This window comes from Ascidia mentula, chromosome 7, assembly GCF_947561715.1.
Source record: "Ascidia mentula chromosome 7, kaAscMent1.1, whole genome shotgun sequence".
Classification (NCBI taxonomy): Eukaryota; Metazoa; Chordata; class Ascidiacea; order Phlebobranchia; family Ascidiidae; genus Ascidia; species Ascidia mentula.
Genome location: NC_138572.1, coordinates 15,661,501 through 15,687,609, shown reverse-complemented (window position 1 = coordinate 15,687,609; position 26,109 = coordinate 15,661,501). Strand labels below are relative to the sequence as shown.

The window sequence follows — 26,109 nt, the reverse complement described above, 5'->3', positions numbered from 1 at the left end:
AGAGGATGAAACACACCTGGGATACTCAACAACAACATGTGGTCTGCATTCAGGATCTGGAAGAAGGACCTCCCCTGTACACCCAGACAGGCACCCTCACCAAGGGCGGTGTTGTTTTAAAGATCTTCCGGTGTGCGAGGGGTTCGACTTACCTTGAATCGTTTCATGCTCATCCAGTGGTTGTGCGCGCGTTGTGCAGTGGCCAATTCCATCCACCGGTGAGCCAGATGATGTGGAGATGTCTGAACCCTCCAGTGAACCAGTTGCTGACACATCTGTGTCTGTTGGACCTGACAATATCCCTGGTTTTGACAAGGTTCAGGATCTGGCAAGCTATCTTGCCAGTCTCCGTGACCAAACCTCCATCAGTCAAAACCAGGCTTCCCATATAGTTGGTTTGTGGGAGAGGCTGCATGATCAGGACAAAGTTAAGATCGCCTATCATGCTCGTCACCAACCTCAGCTCATCCAAGGTCGCTTCAAAAGGGCCAAAACCACCACAGTGCCAGGAGCCGACAGCGTTAAGCGCTGTATGGTGGGGGAGCGGACAGGTCCTGCAAATTGGCCTGACAGCAGTCGGCTTGTCGAGGCCATTTGCGAACACCTTTGCAGGCTGTTTCCTTCCCCCAAGAAAGTTGGTGCTTCATCAACTCCACGCTGGAGCTTGATTTCAGCTGCCTACAGTTCCATCAGGTAGCTGATCATCAACAGCCACCATGTGATGAGACAGAACTCACTCCAGCTCTTTGAAATTAACCAAAGGACTTCGTTACAATGGTACGTGTAACTCTATATAACACTATTGTTCGGTGTTGCGATAATTGCTTATATTGACTAAATTCAATGTGCAAAATTAATTTGTGTCGAATCTATTTCAGGTACATCAAAAAAGTCAAAAAGCAGGAAAAGCAAGTCCTGCTTCAAGGCCTAGATCTGCCTGATCCTGCTGCTACCGCTTCCCAGCCATTACCAACTGCTCGACAGCTCCTGCCGGTTCCTATGACATACGACCACAGAGAGGAGCATCACTATTCGCTCCCAGAGAACACGACAGGAAAGGCAGTCTCCGGCAAGCGCGCCATGCCCCAGCCATTGCTCGTTGAAGAGAATGTTGCCACGAATGTTGTTGTGGAGGCTGCAGCTTACACTTCCCGAACAACAGCATACTGCAACAGAAATTGCTGCAAGGGAAGAAAGACAGCATCGAGAGAATTTAAGTGCAGTTGTACTAAGAAAAAGGGGGATAAAATCAGAAGTATGTAGCAAATGATTGCTTTGCATTTGAAATAAATGTTAAAAACTCAGGTATGTAATTTGGATAATTACTTGCATGACCTGTGTGTGTGCAATGCTGCAATATGTGAGGGCCACTTTACAAATGAAGATATATCAGTGATCAAATCAAGAAAAAGACTGAAACTTGGTGCTATTTCATGCAAAAAAACATGCCTGAGAGTAGTGTTTTATGGAAAAAAAAATGAAAGAGGTACTCCAAAAACTCACTTACATCAGACAAAAGGGTATGCAATATAATCGGACTCGCCGAATGGCAGACGAAACGTCGGTTTCAAATAAACACTTTAGCAATTCCGATTAATTAGTATGCAATAGTTTATAACGGTTAAACAATGTAATAACCAGAAACTAACTTAATAAATAAAAATGGATTTACTATTATCACAGAGTATCCAACAGAAAACTTTTAACAAGAAGTCACATTGAGCTGAACTGCCACAACGAAGAATATTTTCTTCGCTTTGCAAGGTATATGTATATAGTAAAGTTAAAAAAAAATAGTTACACAGAAAGTGCTTCAATGCAGGCGGTTTGAGGTTATAAATTGTGGATTTACAAACCCAGTTAAATCAGAAGACGATGAAAGATTGCGGTGGTTGGAAAAGAAGGCTCTTTAATGAATTAGACATGCATTTTAAAAGAAAACATCTATCCGGCTAATTTATATTTTCAGCACAACATACTGTTGTGAGTCCTTTTATTCCGTGATGAAGTCAAAATATCGTTCAGTTTTGACAAACTGCTCCTATCAGCTTAATTTCAAACATCTTGCAGCCCAGGTAGACTCGCAGTGCCACCATGAAGCACTAATATTAATCAATAGCTACACTTCGTTGCGAGTGAATAAATTCGTATTTTTTATTGTGTTGGTGTTGTGGCTCTTTTTAAAACTGATTGGAAGGTAAAAAAAACTACACTCCCGACGAAGCAAAAAAGTCTATGACAAGGATGAGGTTCAATCTTAATACAAAAATGATGGCAAAAGACCTATGCCATGCCAAACAACTAGAAATTATGTTTTTTTTTTATCAAAGCGGTTATTGGGGTCACATGTACTATGTTTCCATGGCCATTTTCGCACATAGCCCGAAAACATGGAGGCGCAAAACCGCGTGCCGCAGTACATTGAATTCCGAAAACAATACAAAATACTTTCAAACACCACCAACCCAGCCTATTCCACTTTTTGTGGAAAAAAGAAGTTTACATACTACAGATTCCATCACTGTGCCCAGCATAAGACAATAACATATTTTCTATATATTTGATCTTTTTAAAGTCCTGATAAACCACACAAAACATTGTGATCATATGTCTGCATGAGCTTTAAACTGTATTAGCAACCTAATGCATTGTCTACAACACAGAACATTTGTATGTGCTAACAAGGACAGCATATCATTAGATTGTGAATTTGATAGCTCTGCCTTTTCAAGCCAGTAGCTACATGACAAAAAACAATAAGATTGCAAATAATTAGTCAGAAATAATGAAACTGACTTTTCTAAATTCACCAGCAACCTGCTGTGTAGTACGTCTACCACAATCAGGTTCATCGTATTTTTGCAAGGTGGCTAATCACATTTTTGTCTCAATGCATGGATATTATTTCAAATAAATTGTTACTACGCAGGTTAACAACACTAACGCCATTCGTAGAACTAACTCTTACAACATCAACAAAACCGAACCGAGTATGCTACGCCTCAACTCCGTCAGGCAACCCCTTCTAGACCGTCCGACCGATCGCCAGTTCAGGCGCAGTAAAGCGCCTCGTTTTACTACGTCACTTCCGTTTTTCGCGCTTCACACATTTAGAACACTGACGGACCAAAGGTTGCAGGTGGAATTAAGCATTCCTGCAAGAGATCCCACAAGCTTTCTGGCATCCTGCTGGACAACACATTTTTTCTTGCAATTCGTTATAAAACGCCCATTCGTGATCCTTCGATAGACCTCGGCCTGCTATTATTTTCGCCATCGCGCTGTCACGTTCGCACGTTCTTTTGTAGTTAATTCGCTGTTGTATGGTGGCCCATCATTGCCACGAGTTTTCATTGAAAAAATTTATTTTGATCAACATATTTTTTCTATTTTGAATAGCATTTTTATTTAGTAATTTATTTTCATTTCTGAATGCATTTTAATATCAATTTTTGTTTCAAAATTAAATTGATGTACTATAAGGAAACCACAGTTTTAGGTGAAAGCAACTGTTATGCAAGAGAACACACAAAATTTCGAACACTTTCAAACCTGAAATATATATATATATATGAGTCACTTCAAAATATACTTTACACATACTGCTGTCCCAGTGTTTTTTACAATTTTACTTCGATGAAACATGCGATTTCAAAAAGTTTGCGGGTCCTCATTTATAGGTATTGAAGCGCAACTGTTTATCTACAATTTGCGAATTAGGCGACACATCTCAATCTACCGCGTGTCTTCGTTCTGTGGCAGATTTGTTGTAAATAAAGTAATTGGTAGCCCGAAGCCGTGGAAAGCTAGACATTTGTTTATTGCGTTAATATGTAGCAGGAAAGGGGTCGGGTCTAGCGAGACGTAAAGATACTGTTTTCAAGCTAGCAGTAAAATTGTAATGTTTCCTAAATATACTTTATTTTTGACTATTGAAGCAAACTAATTGTATGTGGTGTAAAGAAACATGTGAAGAAAACAAACCAGTCCAGCGGATACAAAGTGCCCCTACAGGAAGATTGAAAAAATATGAGCCTCTGGAGGCTCGTGACTTTGTACCATTGTTACATGATGACCTTAATTTAGAAAACGTTAAAAAATCGTGTGAAGTGTTTTACAATGAAACATCAGGCTACAGAGGACCGTCATGCACAAGAATTGACCAGGTTAGGGGAAAAAATATTTTTGGTCAGATTTTTGTCGTTATCAATTTCCATGAACCATTTGCTAAAAGCCGGAAAGTTGGTGACAACACTTCGACAACGACGGGCATCATTAAATTTACTCTCTTTTAATGCTACAAACCCAAACTGGGTTGAATTTGGTAAAGTTGCATTTGACATTGAAGCAACAAGGTTTGCACATGGGGCTTTTCGGGTATAGACAAGAAACAATGGACACTATTCACAAAGATTTACTTTTGACTGTAGAGGAACATACAAGGAAACAAGTACAGATGCACAGTGTAGCTAGAACAATGTGCAAGCAGTGTCCCACCTCAGTTTGGAGATACCTTTAAATATGGGCCAGTGTATTTTGCAAAATTTGATGAGAAACCTGTGACAGTTGGAGCAGTTTCACGAAGGAAAGTTAATGGTCTATGTATTGCAAGTGAAAGTGATGATCTACAGAAAAAAGCTGAAAGTCTTGTTCATTTTAGTTTTGCTTATTCTAAGAACAATGTTATGATCTTAGATCTCCAAGGTACAGGGTTTCAACTGTATGACCCCGAAATCGCTTCTGCTAAACTGATGAGTGATGATAACAGTGAAAGTTTGTTTTGTGCTGGTAACTTAGCACTCAGCAGTGCGCTATCAACTGGGAGACAGCATCACCAACATACCTATTCAGTTCCTGCAAAGAGACCAACATCGGATCAGTGAAAGCGATACAGACAACACAGGCACAACCGTGCAGAACTATTTTGAAACTCCATGGTTCGATATTCATTCGTTGAGCCACGCACCTATCTGTAAGCAAATGTGGACACAGATGCACGTGTACCAAGAATCTATTAAGATAGACTTACGTGCAGAAGTGTATAACAGTAACGACGACAGCTATGCCAGCAAGACAAGCAATTTTATTGCAATTCCATATACTATGGAGGTGGATAATGAACTCTCACTACCCCGCTAGGCACAGCCTGTTATTTATTATTGCATTAGCGTTGTGTTGACATTATGTTATGTTAAAATTTATAATATATGTTGTGCCGTGCCAAAACTTGTATTCGTTTATACATGCTTCAAGCTGATCTTGATAAGGTAGTTGATAATTATTTTAAAAATGACTGCAATGATACCAAATGCGACTCAATGCGAAAGCGCAGGCAATTTCGCCGGGACATCGAAGAGTCCGAGAAAAGAAACTTCGAGCGAGAGTGTGCAAGACCCGCAAAAAGGCAGAAAGTGGGCCTTCACCACCGAAACTGGCAAGCCAGGGGTGTGGCAGAGCCCCCATGCGACCATATACATCGGGCCCCAGGAGAGGGGCAACAGCAACAGCATTCATCATCATGGGCTCTTCATGTCGAAGAGCTCCGGATCTTCGAAAACGGGCAACCCAGTCCCCAAAAAAACCGTCAGCAAACGGTTAAGAGATCTAGGCATCAACATCACATACTTGGGCACGGTGAAAGACCTAGCAGCGTACATACAGTATATGTACAAACACCTGTCCAACGAGATACCACCAGAGCTGGCAGCAGAGGTGAAGAAGACAAAGTTCGCGAACGGCCAAAAAGGGCATTATGCCGAAATCGCAGAGGAAGTAGAAAAGACCTTCGACGGCAAACCGTCCATGAATGCTTTCAAGGCAAAGCTTTTCGAGCGCGACTTTTCGTATCCAGAGTTACTGGCAAAACGCGCATATCAGACGGCGGTGTTCGGGCGCCAGTCCCGAAAAATGAAGAAGGCGTTCAGGAAAATGGCAACGAAAAGCAAACCGTGGAAGGTAGAAGAAGCAGTCAAGATCATTAAAGACATACTGGCACAAGCAAAAAACATCAAATGGAATGGTATCAACCTGAACCATAAAGAACTGATGATTATCCTGGTGCAGGCTGCTCTCGAAGCAAGAAATCAAGAAGAAGACGGCATCACGTTGGCTCCTCATATCGTTCTATCCTACATCCGAAATCATGCAAGGAAGGTCTACCGCCCCAGCTTGATCACATGTGGTTCTACCCGCTCCAACCCCTAGCCATCTACTCTCAGCCACTATTCAATGCGGATCTGTTTTTTGTCAAGCCATTTTTTTACTGGTGCCACTACAAGTTATGGAAAATGAGGCTTTCACTGCCCTGTTGAGGCATGCAGTAAAAGGCAACTCACAGCCTGTGGCCTGTACAAAACTGACCGCCAGGTTCTGGATGTTGGTGGCTACTTTTCCATGGGGACAGAATATCTGGAGTGTGGTAACTGTCAGCAAAAGTATGCAGCATGGAACTTTGTCTTGGTGAAACAGCTGTCAGTTGGATATCGTTCGCAATTTCCAGCCTTGCTGCCATACCGATTTTCGTGTTCGCTGCGTGTACTTTGTATGCTGATACTGTCACCCAACTACAAAAAAAAGTTGAGGGAGGGTCACAGCGAGGAGTGGCTGCGTCGCTCAGCAGCTTACCTGACCGCCTGTGAGCCCTTTGTGTCCTCTGCCTTGCTGACTCCTGTCGCTTTTCTCTTGCAGAACTACCTCAACCGCAGTGTTTTTTTGCTGTGTTTGTGATGGATGTTCAACAGCGCACGGATAAAATCTTGGCCCAGGCCAGGACATCTGGCACTTTATGAGAAGGTTGGCCACTTGCTGTACAACTGAAAGTCATCCGTTGTACAGTGCATTCATGTCCAATTTGTCTGCTTGCATTTTTGAATTGGATGCGGAAGATCTCCACCAACTCATTCTTGTCAAGCAGGGTGGACTACGAGTGCAGGGATTTTGACAACAGAAAAGGTCCACATAAGCCTGATTTTGTATGTTGTGGTTGATTGTTGTTCACATAATCCTTTCATAAATAAGATAAAAGTGAATAAACGACTTCTTTGCATTGACTTGTTTTCTTATAGCACATGCAGCCGCAAATGAAAACAGTTAACACAAGTGTATGGCTATTTAGTAGCTGATGTGTTTCAGTTAAAGCAATTTGTATTATTTACCATTGCATTTAAAAATGGTTGTGTAACAGTTTGAATATGGTTAATTTGATTACAGTGAGGAAGTGTTATGAGGTATTTTTTTATTCCAGTTGTGAATGGAATACAGAGCAAGGAAGTGGTGAAAGCTGCGGTAGATGCTAAAGAACCGTTACCAGAATTAGTCGAGATATGCGAATTCCATAGAAATCTCGGAAACACAGAAATCAGCGCGAACGTTAATTGAAGAAAGCAATCACCTGCTGTTTAAACACATGTAATATCAATGTAAAATCACATAATAATTTTAAAACAGTTGCCTTCTGAATAATGTAACGTTTATGCCTTGACGTAATGTTCATTTGGGTAACTTTCCATGAGGTAAGGCAGAGTGACTTGTCATTTTGTACCGCCCAGATAAATACCACAGTCCTCGGAACTGCCCAGGAAAATTGGTTGTAACACGTAATTAAGTATCGTGGTTCTCACGGAAGCCACATGACCGATTGCCTATATAATTTGTGGCTTTTGCGGTTGATTTCATTCTACATTGTTGGTACGCCTTGGCGTAGAATCACGTTTGTTTATTCTACTCTGCTCATTGTAGAGTAGTTCAACCATTTACATTCTTGGTTCGCCTTTTGCGTTTCGACATTGGTGAAGAAACATTCTTCCGAGATGACCGACCTACACTTGGCGACCCCGCCTGTGAAGTTTCCCGAACGTCAAGCTTCAAAGAAGAGTGAAGGATATTCTTCCAAGACGAACGACAAATCTTGACCGTGAGTACCAAACCAGTTGTACTTTTGGTCGTAATTCTTCCATCATCTAATTGCCACGAGGATTCTTTAATAATCTTTCATCAAAATTGCCATCTGGTTGAATATTTATCAGGCTATATTCAAGCCATAATCTCGGCGTTCATTTCGCTGTTTTCTTGGATTGCGCACAGTTGCAAATTGACGCGCAACTCTCTCAAATCTTGCTGAGATTTTCAAGGTTCCTCGTTTTCCATTGCTGGACGTTGCTGCTACCATTCTCTTGGATTCATCGTCGGTTCTTCCCAATTTCCATTCACAAGTGCTTTCCTGAGGATTCGTCAACCCGCGCCATTTTGTTTCTTCGAGCTCGACGGGGGTTTTCTTCGGTGGACGTCTGGATTTTTCGTTCCCGTGATTCATCGTTGGCTTCATTGCGCGTACGCCAGGATTTCATCGTTCCCCATTTTCATCGATTGGAATTCTTCGTGTACGTTCGATTTCCCTCTTTCCCGTATACGTTCTCGATTGGATTTACGAACGTCATTTTCATTGGACTATATTTCGACGGACGGACATTCCCATTTCCACGGATCATCGCTGGATATCTACGGACATCAGGATTGGATTGGATCACCGCATCGTTGGAGGAATCAACCATTCGTCAAAGTAAATCGCATGCGATTATTTCATTTTTGTTTCACGTCATTGTAAGCCAGTAATGTTTTTAATACCAACGTCGGTGTAATCTTATATTTTTTTTTTTTTTTTTTTCTCTTGAATCGTCAACGTCCAAGATTGTTGTCACATATTCCAAAATCATTTTTTTTTTCGCGGAATCTTTACTCTCAGACCTTTAGTGTATGGACAAATTTCTGCCCTTTGTCAGTAGGAAACGCAGTAAAACCTCGACGCCCAAACTTGGGGTAACTTTTTCCGGCACTAGTGCGGTCATTCCTAGCACGACTTTCGCAATGACTGATAATGACCCTGCTGGTCCAAGCACGTCAGCCACGTCTAAAGGGGGTACGCTTTTGGCAGACACTGAGCTTCTAAATGTTAGTTCCAGTAAATTACAAACCCCACGCCCAATTTTTTCTGATGATACCGAGTTCAATAGGGATGGCTCTAATCGCTATTTCTTTGGTAATCGTACTGGTCGTAGAGGTTTGGCGGAACAGGCGCCAAAAATGCGTTTGCCGGAATTTTGGCCCAAGTTACCGAAAGCTTGGTTTCGAAGTTTTGAGGCCATTTTGTCTAATTGCGACGTTTCGAGTGAGTCTGAAATGTTCAATTATGCTGTTTCATGTCTTAACCAGGACCAGATTGCAAAGGTGGGCAATACTATTTTGAATATTGATAGTGATCAGTTTCCCTATTCGACATTAAAGCAAGCTTTATTGCGGTATTACGAGCAAAGTGACATCACCCGTTTGAATAAGCTTTTGAATGAAACCACTTTGCAGAACAGACGCCCCACTGACTTGTTAAATGAAATGATCGCGTTGTTAAATCATCCGGGTCCATTGGACGCGACAACCGAGAGATTATTAAAGCGTTTTTTCATCGATAAATTGCCAGCGAGCGTTCGTTTGATTTTGTCGACGGATTATGAGGATAGTTTGGAGAATTTGGCATTAAAGGCTGACTCGATGATGTCTCTTAGTTCGCATAAGCTTGATGTTCATGATTTGGGTAAATCTGAGGCTGTGCCTTCTTCTGTGTCTTCACAAATGCTCATAAATGATCATGTCGACAGACGAATGAATAAGCTATTCGAGCAGATAAACGCATTGTCTACACAAGTTAGTTCCGGTTCGCGGGGTTTTGATTCAGGATTTCGCGGTAGAGAGTTTCGTCCGCGATCGGCAAATTTTCGCCAGCAAACGCGCCCTTCAGGCCCGCGGAATGTTTGGCAAGACTCGGGCCAACAATGGCAGAGTCGGCAGAAGGTTAGGCCTGCAAACGGTTTTCAGCGGAATAACCGGTCTGACCAGGGTTGGTCGAAAGGGTCTGGTGATCTGTGTTATTATCATGCGCTGTACGGCCCTAGTGCTAAACGTTGTGACCCTCCTTGTCGGTTGAATTCCCAGTTCCGGTATACAAAAAACCGGTAGTTGCCTCTTCTTCTCGTACTGGAAGGGGAGGCTTTTGTGTAAAACGGACTTTTTCTGTATTTGATAAACGCAATAATCTTTCCTTTTTAGTTGATACTGGTTCTGATGTAAGTTTGCTTCCTCGTTGGTTTGTTCATAATAAGTTTTTACGTCAGCATAAGATTTTGCATGGCATTGGCGGAAATTTTATTCACGCTGATGGGGTTAAACGTCTTGATATAAATATTGGTTTGGGTCGGATTTTCACTTGGACCTTTTTTGTTTCCAATATTACCCAACCCTTGCTCGGGGGTGATTTCCTGTTTGCTTTTTCCTTGTTAGTTGATGTGCCGAACAGACAACTTTTGACTAGGCACGCATTTCGACATAACACAGGCTGCTGTTGCCTCAGGCGATGTTCTGATGTGCGATGTGTGCGTGGCGATAATATGGCGTCACCGCGTTTCACGCATCATGAGCGTGACGTGCGTCAGTCACGTCGGTCGCAGCCGTGCAGTAGACGCCAGGTGTTTTCCCGCAGGGAGATACCCTTGCCTGCGGATAGTGGTTTGAGAATGAATCATTGCAGAAGGTTTGTGCGAGGTATACGAGATGTTCAAGGCGGAGTTAAGGCAGCCTGTCAGGGGCCTTGGTTACCAGTTAAGCCGATCAAACAGAATTCAGTTAGTAGGGATGAAAGTAATGAGTTTAAGAGATTATTACTTGAGTTTCCCTCAGTGCTTGAGCCTTTATCTTTGGATAAACCGGTTAAACATGACATAAGACATCGCATCATCACAACCGGTCATCCAGTGAGTTGCAAACCCAGACGATTGTCTCCTGAAATGTTGCAATTGGTCAATGAACAATTTGATGAATTAGAAAAGAAAGGTGTCATAAGAGACAGTGAAAGTGTATGGGCTTCGCCGTTGCATGTAGTGAATAAAAAGGACGGTGGTCTGAGATTATGCGGCGATTTTAGAGCTTTAAACGCTGTTACAGAAAGTATGCAGAGAGCAATACCCCACTTAGCAGATTTTGTTAATGGGTTACATGGAAAAACAATTTTTACAGCCCTCGATCTGAAATCTGCGTTTTTCAACATTCCTTTGGCGGCCGATTCTATTGCCAAAACCGCAATTGTCATTCCTGGGAGAGCTGTCGAATATTTAAGAATGCCTTTTGGTCTTCGAAATGCTCCACAATCATTTCAAGCTTTTATGGATAAAGTCTTAAAAGGGTTACCGTTCGTATTCTGCTATATCGATGATTTACTGGTGGGTTCAAGTTCTGCCGATGAACATAAAGTCCATCTTCGTGCTGTTTTATCAAGACTTGATGAATATGGTCTTGAGGTTAATGTTGGAAAGAGTGTATTTGGGAAGACAGCTTTAGATTTTTTAGGTCACAGAATATCAACCCACGGTTACAGCCCTTTAGAGACAAAGGTAGAGGCTATTAGGAAGTTTCCCAGGCCTACAACAGTAAAAGAATTAAGAAGGTATCTTGGAATGCTAACCTTTTATCGCAAGTTTATTCCACAGTGTGCAGCACATGTAAGGTTGTTAAATGTAATGTTACGCAAGGATAGCGTAAAGAGAAAGACGCTTTCATGGTCACCCGAGGCTATTGCAGCTTTTGATAGGTCTAAGGAATTATTAAGCTCTAAAACATTGTTGCAATATCCTGAAATGCATGGGAAGTTTAGCCTTCTTTGTGACAGTTCAAATTTTGCTATGGGAGCTGTGCTTCATCAGTATACGGGGGATTCATGGTGTCCTCTTGCTTTCTTTTCTAGAAGTCTAACTAACGCTCAGAGGAAATATTCCACGTTTGATCGGGAATTATTGGCCATTTATGAGGCTATCAGGCATTTCAAACCCTTATTGCGTGGAAGAGATTTTAATGTTGTGACAGATCACAAGCCTCTTGTTAATGCTTTCCGGGCCAAGTCTGATCATTTATCACCCAGACAGGAGCGCCATTTTGATTATATTTCACAATTCACCAACCGCATTGAACATATAGCGGGATGGCATAATCAAGTTGCTGATTGTTTGTCCAGAATTGAAATTAATGCACTTAAACTTTCTTCTGATGTTTTTGACTTGGAGAGTCTTGCAAAAGGTCAACAGACGGCAGAATTTCAAGAGATGTTGTCAGATCAGTGTGTTAGTTTGAAGTTAGTTAGCAGACGACTTCCAGACAGTACCACTTCTTTGATTGGTGACGTTTCTACTGGTGTGTTTCGTGCTGTTGTTCCTGTTGCATACCGGAAATGTGTTTTTGATGTGTTACACAATTTGAGTCATCCTGGAATTAGGATCAGTAAGAAGTTAATTGGTGAACGTTATGTCTGGCCTGGAATGAATGCAGACATACAGCAATGGTGTGAAACATGTTTACCTTGTCAAGTTAATAAGGTTCATCGTCATAATATTGCACCTTTGTCTCATTATATTGAACCTACAGACAAATTTTGCGAACTTAATATTGACGTCGTGGGGCCGTTACCTAATTCTAAAGGGTATTCCTATCTTCTGACGATCATTGACAGATTCACTCGTTATACTGATGCGATTCCAATGGCTGATTTTACAGCTCAAACCTGTGCTGATGCTTTTCTACTCCACTGGGTGGCGCGATGGGGTTGTCCATTGCGCCTGTCTTCTGATCGTGGTTCTAATTTTTTGTCAGGTGTATTTCAAGATTTGTGCAAAATGTTGGGTATTAAATTTTGTTCAACTACGGCTTATCATGCTTCATCTAATGGCCTGGTGGAACGAACCCATAGAAGACTCAAAGCAGCATTGAAATCTTATGATAATCCCACTGATTGGTATTCCAATTTAGGTCTAGTTCTTCTCGGCATTCGTGCTAGTCACAATGTTGATTTAGACGCTTCTCCAGCGGAAATGGTGTCAGGGAAGAAGTTGAGATTGCCAGGAGAGTTTTTCGAAGAAATAGAACCGAGTGAAACTAAGTCTGAATATGCTAAGCGATTGGCATCTTTTATGTCTGAGTTACGTTTTCCTCCAAGGCGTGACCATCCGAATAGGAAATCTTTCATTGATAAGAATCTTCGAACGACCTCACATGTTTTTGTCAAGGTTTCAGGTCATAAGCCACCGTTGTATCCCTCTTATACTGGACCATATAAGGTTCTGGAGAGACACGACAAATATTTTGTTTTGGCGATGTTTGGTAAAGCGAATAGCGTCTCCATTGACAGGATTAAAGTCGCGCGCTTGCCAAATGTTGTAAATGACAATGAAACTTCTGGAGGCACTGATACTTTAGTTGAAACGGTACCTTCCTTTGTTGCTGACTCTGAGTTAACCACAGATCCTTTGCTTACAGGAGAGACCCATTCGGCTCTTCCTGAAGTGCCAATTGAACCAATTAGACAAACGAGAAGAGGACGTGAAATCAGGAAACCTTTGAGATACAGAGACTAAGGTCATGCTGCGTTTGACGTGTTTTCTTGTTGTTGTGTTTCTGGGGTGTTCCACTTGTGAACAGACCTTTCAGATCTGTCATGAAACTGTGTCGGATGGTGAATACGTCATAAGTAAACCTCCGTTGTGTAAACGCCCTGAGCCTGAAAATGTTACTTCTTGTAAGGCCAAGGTATATCACCCTTCTACTGACTTCATAAAGATTAAAGTGTTTATGTGTCAAGTTATGGTTGAATCGTATACTAGTACGTCTTATTTTTTTGGTGCTAAGACTCATGAGATAAGCACTGTAGCTGGTGATGGCCCTCTTGCTAGCGTATGTGAACAATGGTCTAGAACTCATACCACCGCTTCTATGGGTGAGTTGGTTCCTTTGACAAAGTCTTCGTGGTCGACTCGCAATAAGCTTGAAATTACATACCATTGGCCCACTTCAGCACATGGTAGTGTCCGTAATGCTATCCTCACTGAATCTATTGTTCTTTATGATCATATAAATAAAGTAATGAAAAGCCCTCTTGGAATTTTATCAAATTGTAACATTCATCGTGGCGCATGCACTGTTGGGACACGTTCTTATGTGTGGCTGGTTCCACATCGTATTGACTGTCCTGTTGCAACACCTTTGGGTACTCATGATCTCTTGATCCATTTTCAGAAAGGACAGCCGGCCCCTTACCGTATGGAAATAAGGGATTTAGGTATGAGTATTCATGACAGTGTAAAATGTTCGCCGAATGTTGGTGATTGTTATAGTGGTATTCCATTTTGTGCGCCTGGAGGATTGATTTTGGTCACTGAGAATTGTAGTGCTTTACGAACTCCTTTTGCATCAAAACAACCACCGCAAGATAATGGTAGGTTTACGCCTAGGACTGATCCTATGGGCCTGTTTTTGACCGAATTAAGCGATACCATGAGTGAAGGGTTCGTTAATGTAACCGCTGATATACATTATTTGGAGTGCCAATTAACGTCTTTGCTTACTACTATTTACTCCTTGTTGGCTCGTCAATATCCAGGAGAAACCTTAAGTAAGCTCCTTGGTTTGCCAAAGGCCGCTATTACCATTGGTGATGTAGTTACCGCGATAACTTGTGAGCCAGTTGCGGGAACGGTTATACGTAATTTGCGCCATGGTAATTTGTTTGCAACGCGACCTCTGATACAATTTAAAGATCCCAGTAGTAATCGCTCTATTATTGGACAATATTATCGTGATGGCTATGTTTACAAGAATGTAAAGTTCCTTGAGAATTATGTTCCAGGAAGAATTATGTCCTTTAAAGTGGGTGATGTTTATTACACGTATGAAAATTATACTTTAGCCCATGTTAATTCAAAGGTGCATTATCTCACTCCCCAATTAGCACCTGTTCATTACACCCCACATACCGTTGATTATCAGTCTATAATGAACGAATTCCCTAGACCTTCCACTGGCCTAGATGATATGACAAGCATGTTAATGGCTTTGTCGCAAGCTCGATTGACACATGATAAGCTATATCATTACATAAGTTCTAATTTAAAGAGCAATGTTGACGCTGATATGGGTTTTGTCACGAGAACGGCAGAAAACGTGGTAACAAATGTTTTTATTGCTGCCATTAGCAACATAACCAGCCCTTTTATAGGAGGTATCATGATTATCTTTTTCTTTTTGGCACTGATTTGGGGTGGAATCCTAACATTTTGGGCTCTTAAACATTATCTGCCAATCGGATTACAAATAGCCCGGGGAAAAATAAGCGCTTATCGTGATAAACGAATGGCTGACGCTAACGGACCTGATGGGAGAACGGATGTAGGATTGGTTCCTGCTTCCAATGTTAGCCAAATTTATCCTAATTTGGATTGAGAGTTGAGGAATGATTGCATTTAGTGGTGTTAAAAAAAAAAAAACCCCAAAACCTCGTAAAATATATATATAAAAATATTATACCACAAAAACAAAAGAAAACATAGATTGTCCTTAACACACTAATTCCATTGTGCCTGTTTTGTTTTATTTTCTTGCCACGTACTCCATTTTATTACTCTTTGGTGTTTTGTATTTTTGTATGTGTGTTTCGTTACGTCGTTGTTTTTCATTTTTCTTTTCTCTCTTATATCGTTGTTCTTTGCCTATTCTGTAAAACACTTTTTGGGATGAGACGAGTGTAACGTTTATGCCTTGACGTAATGTTCATTTGGGTAACTTTCCATGAGGTAAGGCAGAGTGACTTGTCATTTTGTACCGCCCAGATAAATACCACAGTCCTCGGAACTGCCCAGGAAAATTGGTTGTAACACGTAATTAAGTATCGTGGTTCTCACGGAAGCCACATGACCGATTGCCTATATAATTTGTGGCTTTTGCGGTTGATTTCATTCTACATTGTTGGTACGCCTTGGCGTAGAATCACGTTTGTTTATTCTACTCTGGGGTTGAGTTGTATTTCTGAACATATATCCTTTTGTCTTGGTGAATAAAACATACTAACACAAGTTTGGTTAGTACGAAGAGGAGTCAGGAGTCAGGGAAACGCATCTCGCAGTTGAACACGCAATTCAAACAAACAAACAATACACATCTCTACAATAACTTAATGCTTATGTCTTCTAGACCTAATGTCATGGATGTTGCCGCATCACACAATGAATGGCGGGAAAGCAATCACGTGAGTCTTTTATGCAGCGTGCAAATGCGTTTGGGTGGTTTTACGTTAGCGGTTTGCACCCAGGCATAATAACAAAAATTTTATCTATTTAACTAACTGTTTGTAATAGTATGCTTTTATTTATTATTAATTTTAATAATTTAAAGATGGAGACGAAAATTAATTGTCACAGTATTAATTCGGTGGTGGTTAACAACCGCAGCAGCAGCAACAACAACAGGCAAGGCGCCGCAGAAGGTAGGAAAACACTTTTGCAAAGTCTTTTTTGATTTTTACAGAATTCTTCCGTTGGAAGAATTCGAACGGTTGCAATCGTAAGATGCTTTTCATACATTTTTTTACAAAATTCTATTCACAACTTACTAACTAACACAACTTTTTTTAATTTAGAGTAAACAGAATAACAAAAAAGCAAAGTAGTTTCCCATATCATAAGTTGGCAGGGAAAGCAGTTTTTTTCCCTTTACAGATGGGTCCCAGAAGACATATTTTTGGGAGGAATTGTAAGATAATAATCTTTGTGCTGTAAACATCAGGTTTTTGTTAGTCTGTAATATTTTTGATTGATAAGTAGACTTTACACGCTGTTAAAGGGCAAAGTAGTCAATCTTATTGTGAAGGATTTGCCAATTAAACACCGATCAGTTTTAATTTAATATGTTTTGTTTCATAGACAAATACAAAAGGTGGACGATGTGAGTGTATATTGTCTTATACTAATCTAACATAGTAATCAATTGGCTTGATAATTACCGATTAGTTTTAATTTAATATGTTTTGTTTTAGAGACAAACACAAAAGGTGGACGATGCGAGTGTATATTGTTTCATACTAATCTAACGTAGTATTTAATTGGCTTGATAATTACCGATTAGTTTTAATCTATTATGTTTTGTTCCTGTTTCAGAGGCAAATACATAAGTAGGATAATGTGAGTATATATTGTCTTATACTAATCTAACGTAGTATGTAATTGGCTTGATAATTACCGATCAGTTTTAATTTAATATGTTTTGTTCCTGTTTCAGAGGCAAGTACAGAATGAGGATAATGTGAGCATATATTGTCTTATACTAATCTAACATGGTGTATCAGTTTTAATTTAATATGTTTTGTTTCCTGTTTCAGAGGCAAGTACAGAAGGAGGACAATGTGAGCATAAATTGTCTTATACTAATCTAACATGGTGTATCAGTTTTAATTTAATATGTTTTGTTCCTGTTTCAGAGGCAAGTACAGAAGGAGGACAATGCGAGTATATATTGTCTTATACTAATCTAACATGGTGTATCAGTTTTAATTTAATATGTTTTGTTCCTGTTTCAGAGGCAAGTACAGTCTTATACTAATCTAACATGGTGTATCAGTTTTAACTCAATACGTTTTGTTTTTGTTTCAGAGGCAAGTACAGAAGGAGGACAATGCGAGTATATATTGTCTTACACTAATCTAACATAGTAATCCGTTTCTTTTTGTTTGTAGAAAGAAGTTAAAAGACATGTTGTAAGTATAAAATGAGCCAGTCTCAGTACATATACACTGTAACTAAACTTTGCATCCAATAACAATACTCTTTAAATATACTAAAATGTGGTAATGTTGTAGAAAATTTGCCAAGGATTTCTGCAAAATATGCATAATAGTATGTCAAATTTATTTAGCAAATAATTCTGCTGACTAATGTTTTCTCTATTTTGTAGGAGGATGATCAGACCGTTGTAAGTACAACAAATATCCTGCGACTAGATGCACACACACTGTTGCTAAAGTTTTTTTATTGTTTCACAGAAAAATGGTGAGAAGAAATAAAAAAAATTAATGCACTTAAGTTGTGATTTGCAAGTCATAAACAAGGTGTTAGTGTTATTCAGTCTATGTTTGCACAGGATTTCCAACCACGACTGAGGGAGCCATCCTGCATGTGGTCGTTGGTCATTTATGATAACCCAGAAGCCTCGCCAATAGCCATATCAAGCTGGGTCTTTCATAAACTGTTTGTTGCAAGGTTCGGGCTCAGCAAGTTAGGTTAACCACACTTCTACAAGGGTTCAGCTTGCATCAGGTAAACCTATGCTAGCTAGTCGGTAACCACACTAAGCGTTCAGGCACATCACAATGTAATGGCCTAACGGTCAACCACATTCATACACAAGGGAAGTTTAATTTTGTCATAAACCTCATCCTTGTGCAGAACGTTCCGACTATCTTCGTTGGTTGACCACGCTTGCGTTCAACTATGCCTTTGCCCTTACGGATGATTTATGCATTTAAAAAATATGCGTATTTACATTGGACAAACAAAGAATTTATCTTTCTTGGCATATTCTAGTGAATAGTTGACACACTTTAAATGAAACCATTGTTTGCATCAAGTGCATTCAATCCAGACAACTTCCGAAGAGTCGTCACCATTATCTTTGCATGATTTGCACACATCCTTGTTTATTGTATTAGTAAGGCATTTTCCAGCAATAAAGTTTAAGATTTGCATTCGGTACCCTTTAGCAGAACCAAATTGTTGTAAGCATTGTCCTGATGCTAGCCATTTTGCATACATGCAAATCATAACTCCACAACTGGATCCATCTGGCTGCTGTTCCCTTTCTGGAGTCACCACAGAAGCAATTTTCCAACCAAACTTGACAGTATTAGATAGTTAACCATCTTTCGTGCAGTGGAAACATAATGGTCCGTTTCCTTGCAGGGCATTGACATTGGATCAATGTAGAGCAGTGTTTTTCTTACAATATGAACAACTAAAAGTACCCAAGGGTTCCAGGGTATAAAAATCAGCCGATTTTGCTGTACATTAACACCCTTCCAAATGTTTGTAATTGACACTCTTCTTTGTAATGCTTGAGCTACAGTTAAACATGCATATATGGTGTGTTCAAACATGCAAGTTAATTGCCATAGGTAGCTGTTGATAATTTCATCATGAAGCCAACCACACAAACTTCATCTGCAGGCAATTCGTCATCAAGTGATTTCAATTCCAAAAAGGAGCTTGAATGAGGTCCATTTTGGAAAGTTTTTTTATGGGATTATAAATTTTAATGAAGCGAGTTATGCCCTGATTTCTGCTGGTTTCAGGACACTGAGGCTCCTTCATGATACGTGCATTGCAATAAGAGGACTTACTTTTGAAACTTTTAGTTGTTTGTTTTTGCATTTTATCCTGTTTACACATCGGAAAGAGTGTGGTAACTTGGTGCAACGGTTGCATCATATTTTCATACTTTCCAACACGAGAGGCAAAAGGATTTGGTTTGGGCCGCTTACGCGGCAGTTCATCATGAGAACCTTGTAATGTGTCGGTACTTTTCTTTTTCTTCTCAAGGATGTCAATTTTGGTGATTGTGTTATTCTCAATCCGGCATCAATGGAACATGCCTTGGAAAATTCAGAAATAATTGCTTGAACATCTGAACACCCTTTTTCCAATACTTGCTCTGTAGTCACATCATATGAAAGATCTGACAAAAATTTAATCAGGTCAACAAAATTCCGATGTGTTTGTTTGCAACTTTTAGTGTCTTTTTCTGAGTTAACTTGTGAAGCACTGTTGACAGGTGTTATTTTTAATGTTGTTGGTGAGTCAACAATTTCTTCAACATGTTTATCATGATAAACGTTTCCTGGAGAGTTTTGATCCACAACAGCAGGATCCAAAACCATGTACACTGAGCTGTGGTACCACTCTGATAGGCTATACCAGCCACATCTGAAAACCTATTAAAAACTTCAAACATGTGCTTGCATGGTAAAAAATGTAGTGTAAAATCAATGTATGTGCATTTTGGAAATTCACTACCACTACCAAGTTTTACATTGTACACTTCACATGTGGAACTGCTCACTACAGTAAACACATTGTTTCCTATTCTACAAATTCTACCTTCCTCAACATTCACAGACTCTCCTATTGGTTTATACAATGTTGCACCACCTTTTTTGGTCGATTTTGTAAATAGGTGGGAATGTTTTCATTGTAACTTCTGTAATTGCTTGATGACCGCAAGTTTTCTTGTTTGTATCTATTCAAAATGTGTCTTGTCATTGAGCTCTGGTAAAGTACTAGTGATAAAACACAATAACTTACTTGTTCCAACCGTTTGGCAAAAATTCCTTGTGTAAAATAGTAATTAGGCCAGACAGGGACTTGTCAGTCCTAAATCTGTGTCACAAATGTGTTATAGATCGACCTAATGCGATAGTCTATGGCCTAATTCCAATGCGACGATATCTCGCAACCACGGGACGTTTACTGTGCGTATCAAATCTTTTGTTTCAAACGGCCGCTTCGCACCCTCATCTCTTTTGTTTTCGTCCCGAATGTGCCAGTTTTATCGCGTCGCCCGTTACTTGCTGCAGCCACCATTGTTGATACTGCTGGGGGAAAAAGTTAAAGCTTTCACCCCAGTCATTGTTACCCAAACGATATAAGTAGCACTCTGTATAAACTCACGTTGGTAAAAGTTTACACGAAAAAGCATTTAGCGTATGTGTAGTTACAAAAGTGTAGTTCAGTGTATTGGTTAATATATAACCGTGTTACTACGTCTGTAAGTAATCGTATTTTGTGTGTTGCATTCTATTTGAATAAGACGAGGAAACTCGAGGCCGAGCAGAGGAAACTTGACGCCGAAAGGGAAGAGCGGCAACAAATCCGCGCGATGGAGCACGAACTGGCGGTAAAGAAGCTTGAGCTCGAAGATAGGCAAGGCCGTGAAGAGACAACAAGCACGTCTTCAACATGCAGCAACACTGGTGCTAGGCAAGTGTCCAGAGCTCCCAAAATTTGTGGATGATGTGGATGACATGGACGGATATTTGCTGCGATTTGAGAGATACGCGGAGAACAGCGGCTGGGAAAGGAACCAATGGGCTTAGTGCACTGCTGACTGGAAAAGCGATGGGAGTGTATTCTCGACTCTCGGCAGACGAAGCCAGAGACTACGAGGTGTTGAAACGGGCGTTGCGGGAACGGTATGGATTACGCGAAGATGGATACCGCAACAGGTTCAACGAACCTAGCAACAAGGCGAAACGGTTTCGCAGTATTTTGTTAAGTTCGAAAGTTATTTGGACAGTTGGGTAGAAATGGCCGGCATCGAAAAGACCTACAAAGGACTCAAGGACATCCTTTTTAGTAGGAGGAAACATCTCGGAGCACAGCCAATGTGGAGGCAACTGACCACACGACCAACAAGGCTGCACTGCTTCGTTATGCAACATATTTTCCTCTGGTTGTTGCAGCAAATCCACCAAAAGTGTAATTTTTTGCGGCGAGAAAATGTCTCCAGACACAATCAACACAGGTTGTTGCCGATCCCCAAAGGCGGCCCTGGTATCTTCAAATGTCGTGTTGGCCTAAATAGTAAAACAATTCAGTTACATACTCAGGGTTAATATTGGCTTGTGCAACAAAATAAGGATGCTGCTTTCCAACACTTAAATTGGATTTTTTTTACAATGCCCATTTTCAAAGTACATTATTAATTAGGCACAGAATAACTTTTCGGAGGCAAATAATTTAGCCTTGCTAGTCTTGTGGATATAAAATGAGTACATTTAATCAAAAAAACAGTTTCAAGCAAGTATGAAACAGGATTGTTTATACTTACAGGACACAAATCTTACAAATACCGCTCCCTGCTGAATTGCCGTTTTGTATTGGACTTCAATAAAGTACACAAAAGTAATATTCCAACCATAAAGTGAACATCTACAAAAAAAAACATTTTTATTTGATAGTTTTTTTAGACTTGAAGTAAAGCAATCATTTTCATCAAGCGGTATAAGTCCAATATTTTTTTCATTGAGGGTGTTTTGTTTGGTTTTCCCGAAGAATATTTAATAATTTTTTGAAACAGGTCTCTAGCAATGCTGTTTAAAGCAGCTTCATCAGTAAAATTTTGTATTCTTTTAAATTCACGAAGCAACTACAAGAAATATAAATTACATTATAAAATGTTTCCTCCATTTTTTCAGCAATAAGTTTCTTATTGCGCAACAAAGTTGTTTTTTTAAATTCATGCAGCAGGATCTGAAATAACAAAGTCAAAAATCCATAACAAAGCTTTAAAATGTTTAAATCCATACTTCTTTTGCCTCGTCATTCAAGTTTTCGTCCTGTGTATCCACTTCATTTGATTGATGTGGAACCTTTCTCCGCTTTAAAGAAGGGTCGGCAGTGCCACCAATGTTGTTATACGCTGTTGCGACCTATATGCCAAATGTTGTTAACTTAACGTTTGATATTAACAAGATTAATTAACCCTTGATAACGAAATCCTATACGACTAATTCATTTGACATAAGGCCACACGTGAGTTCTAACTTCTGTGTTTTCTGATCTGATTTCAATTGCAAACCTGATGCAAAATTACTTTACCATTTATTAGATTAAGGATACATGATTATATTGAGAAGTATATCGAATCGAAATTACAAGTTACGAGATAAACTGATTACAAACAAAGCATAGTTGAATTAGACAGATACCGAAACTAAGATTGAGCATGAGACGAGTTTAAGACTGTGTCTGGGTTAGTCTAGAAAGCATGCACATATATACACAAAAATACAAGTCAGTTCTAAGTTACGACAACGAAAAAAGTCGGTTCGAAATTACGACGACAAAAGCTATTCTTATCTTGATGGACAGTAGCCCATCCCTTCACAAAACAAGTACTTGAAAACCAAACCAGAACAATTGATGCATTACGACAATTACGTGAGAAGCGAACCCTCTGCAAACAAGGACTGTACGGTTCGCGTACAGATCCCGTGCGAACACAAAGCGTGCGAGCTCAAAGGCTGGTCAGTAGAATAGATCGCGTGCAAGCAAAAGGGTTGGTCAGCGAAATGAGCACATGTCAATCAAACAAAACAACGAACATCGCGTGAGAATGGCGTGGGACATTTGCAAAAGCATAGTTCTACCATAAATTGGGAAATGAGGTCACCAACGAATGCGCATCCCTATTTACCGCAGTACAATCCGAATTTGAGAGGTCCCGAACTTTAATGACGTAATTTGGCTATTTGTGATCAATGTTCATGATATGCGTAAATGTCCAATGTCCATGTTACGTGAACACGTGAACGTAACATACGCCCTTTTTGATTTAGGGGTACCCAAGATTTTTCGCTGTTTTTTAGCTTGTGCATTTAGTCGGTCTGATATTTTTTTGTACCAAAATGCCTGTGAAATGTAAATAAATAAGCATGGTTATTGAATTACTTGATAAGTTATACTTCACTCTAACCTTGGCATATGTTGCACCTAGTCCAAGACGAGCTGATTTGTACTGCTCCAAGAAAGCATCCACTGTCATGTTCTTTAGATGTCGGCTTGGTCTGCTAAATTTGTTGGATAAAAAATACATTACATTGACTCTGCCTCATGAACAAATACAATGTTTTCTTACCTTTCATAGCACTTCATTACACGCACCAACTCCCCTATTACTTCCCTTTTTCCACTTGATGAAATTATTCCGGTTCTGATCATTTCCTTGCCACTATAACCAAACTGACATTTGTACATGGGGAATTTTTTGGGCAATGGTCTGGTCAAAGGGGGTACTTTGTCATTTGAACCCGAGGAACAACTTGATGATGAAATTGTGGACGAGGAAAGGTCAAGCGATCGTCCAAAGGTTCAGTGTCATCAGAATTATCTGCTGATGTATCCTCAAATTTTTTATGAAATGCACCAAACAATCTAAATAGATATCCATTTGGTGAAACAATCTTTGGTGCATAATAATGCTTTTCCATCAATTTTGTTTCCTACAAAACATATAATACAATATGACAGCACTGGAAAAGTTTTCACTTGACTCTGGCCCTTTATTCTATTTTTAAAATATTGATAGATTGCATAGGCTAATAGGCCTATATAGCCAACCTTTTCCAAGTTAAGTGTAATTTATCACAGCTTTGGCAATTTTTCTCACGTTTTAAATTCAGCATTTATTTGACATCTTCCAGAGTAGTCTTGACAAAATCAATTAAACCCTGGATGCTGAAATCCATTCTAAGTCTTTTTCACTTTTTTTGATTAACTCATAAAATGACACACGAAACAGCTTACAACACTACCTGTAATTAAGAAAAAGGCGCGCCCAATCATTCGGAAATCACGCTCACGCAGGTAGAGGCAAAGAACTGAGACTGGGGGAGGCAAGTTGGTTTGGCGCCCTTTTCAGTGAGTATTCAGGCGCGCACATTTTTTTAAAAGTTTTTGAACTTTAAACAAATAATTTTGAAAGCAAAGGAATGTTTTAAAAAAGATTTCTACTTTACGCGGTTGAAGGATTGTAAATTAGTTTTTTTTTTAATAGTTTTAACAGTAAATCTGTTACGTAGATAAGTCAAGTCGTTTATTTTCACAAGATTAAGATTTATTATGAGCTCATAACTATTAGGATAATAAACTATTTTTAATTCTATCGTAGCATTACCCCACGCGTTGCATCGTCATCAACCGGTGTCAAAACATTTCGCAGCAGCGGATGGTTGATTACCGGGTAAACGAGCAAACAAAAAGTACCAACGGCGTGACCGATTTGTAGTCATGCCGTATGAATGCAATTTTTGTCATTCTTTCTTCATAAGCTTGCTAGCCCTTAAACGGCACGTGTATGCAAGCCATACCGACGATATAAGGTTCAGACTAGTTTGCAAAATTGATAATTGTTCCGCGAAGTTAAACAGCAAGTTTTCACTGCGTAAACATGTCAGAAAGTGGCATTTTGGAAAACGTTGGGAGGTTCCAAACACATGGTATACTTTGTTTCAACAACGTGGGACAGGAAGTTTGTGCCCCCAAGAGAGTTCATTGTCAGGTTATACTGAATCTCAGAATCCTCAAGAACAGGACTTTTCGGCGGATGATCTTGCATTTTCTGATGAGGTTACAGACTGTTTTACCCCTTCACACTTGTGTGTGACATACACCTGCTCTGAAAATGTATCAAAAAGACAAACCGAGATGGCATTGTCACTGACGAAACTAAAAGGGGATTGCAACATGACTGAAAGTGCTTTGTGCATGGTTCAAAAATGGGCAGAGGAACTACTTGAGTTTCAAACGAAATATTTTATTGAAAGTTTAAAGACCTGTAAAACCTTTTCTCTCACTGAAGAAATATTTAAAGTTGGCATGGGTTTGGTCAATCCTTTTCATGGAATTGAAAACGAACGCTGCAGAAAAAAATTGTTACCATGCTTTGTGGTGAGTTTGTGAAAAAATGCAGCTAAAAATTCAGTTGTCATGATTTGATTTACTGTTTCCTACAGGCCCCCAAAACTGTTGTTTTGCATGAGGAGCTTTCTAATCAGTCCTCAGGAGGGAAAACTGTGCACTCCATGCAATATGTTCCACTCATTGATTTGCTTTCAGACTATTTTTGAGCATTCAAGTTTATATCAATGAAAGCAGTATGTATGAAAGTTTGTATGATGGAGAATATTTGAAAGACCACCCATTTTGTCAGTTCCAAAGCCCATCACTTCACCTGTGATGGGTTTGAAGTTGTTAACCCACTGGGCTCCAAAACAAAGAAACATCATATGGGTAAAAATCTTTGTATTCCATTCAAACAAATTATGTGATAGAAATAGTAAATCACATTTATTTTTTGTACGTTTAGGTGGAATTTATTTTTTGGTTGCTAACGTCCATCCAAAGTTTAATGCGGCTCTAAATAGAATATTTTTAAACACCATGTTTTATACACAAGACTTGAAACGTCCATCGAAAGGATGGCCTCGAATTTTGGAATCGTTAAATCATGACATTAAAGTTCTAGAGTCCGTAAGTAAGTTGTATTTGCATTTTGGTTTGGTTTCATCAATTTTCTTTTAGGAGGTTGTTAAAGTTAATGTTGGAAATGAAGTGCTTCATGTCAAAGGAACGATTACCCAAATTGCCCTGGACAACCTTGCAGCCCATTCAATTTTCGGTTTCACTAAGAGTTTTTCTGGCAGTA

The 26,109-nt window shown here is 39.7% G+C and overlaps 2 protein-coding genes across 2 annotated transcripts; both read left to right on the top strand.

Annotated features, from left to right (window-relative positions):
- The first annotated feature begins 8,751 nt into the window (after window positions 1–8,751).
- Window positions 8,752–10,005, top strand: LOC145909670 (uncharacterized). The gene has a single exon (XM_082997024.1). The coding sequence runs from the start codon at window positions 8,752–8,754 to the stop codon at window positions 10,003–10,005; it is 1,254 nt and encodes a 417-aa protein (XP_082853150.1).
- A 3,441-nt stretch (window positions 10,006–13,446) lies between these two features.
- LOC145909038 (uncharacterized) lies at window positions 13,447–15,303 on the top strand. Its single transcript, XM_082996359.1, has one exon. The coding sequence runs from the start codon at window positions 13,447–13,449 to the stop codon at window positions 15,301–15,303; it is 1,857 nt and encodes a 618-aa protein (XP_082852485.1).
- The last annotated feature ends 10,806 nt before the right edge of the window (window positions 15,304–26,109 follow it).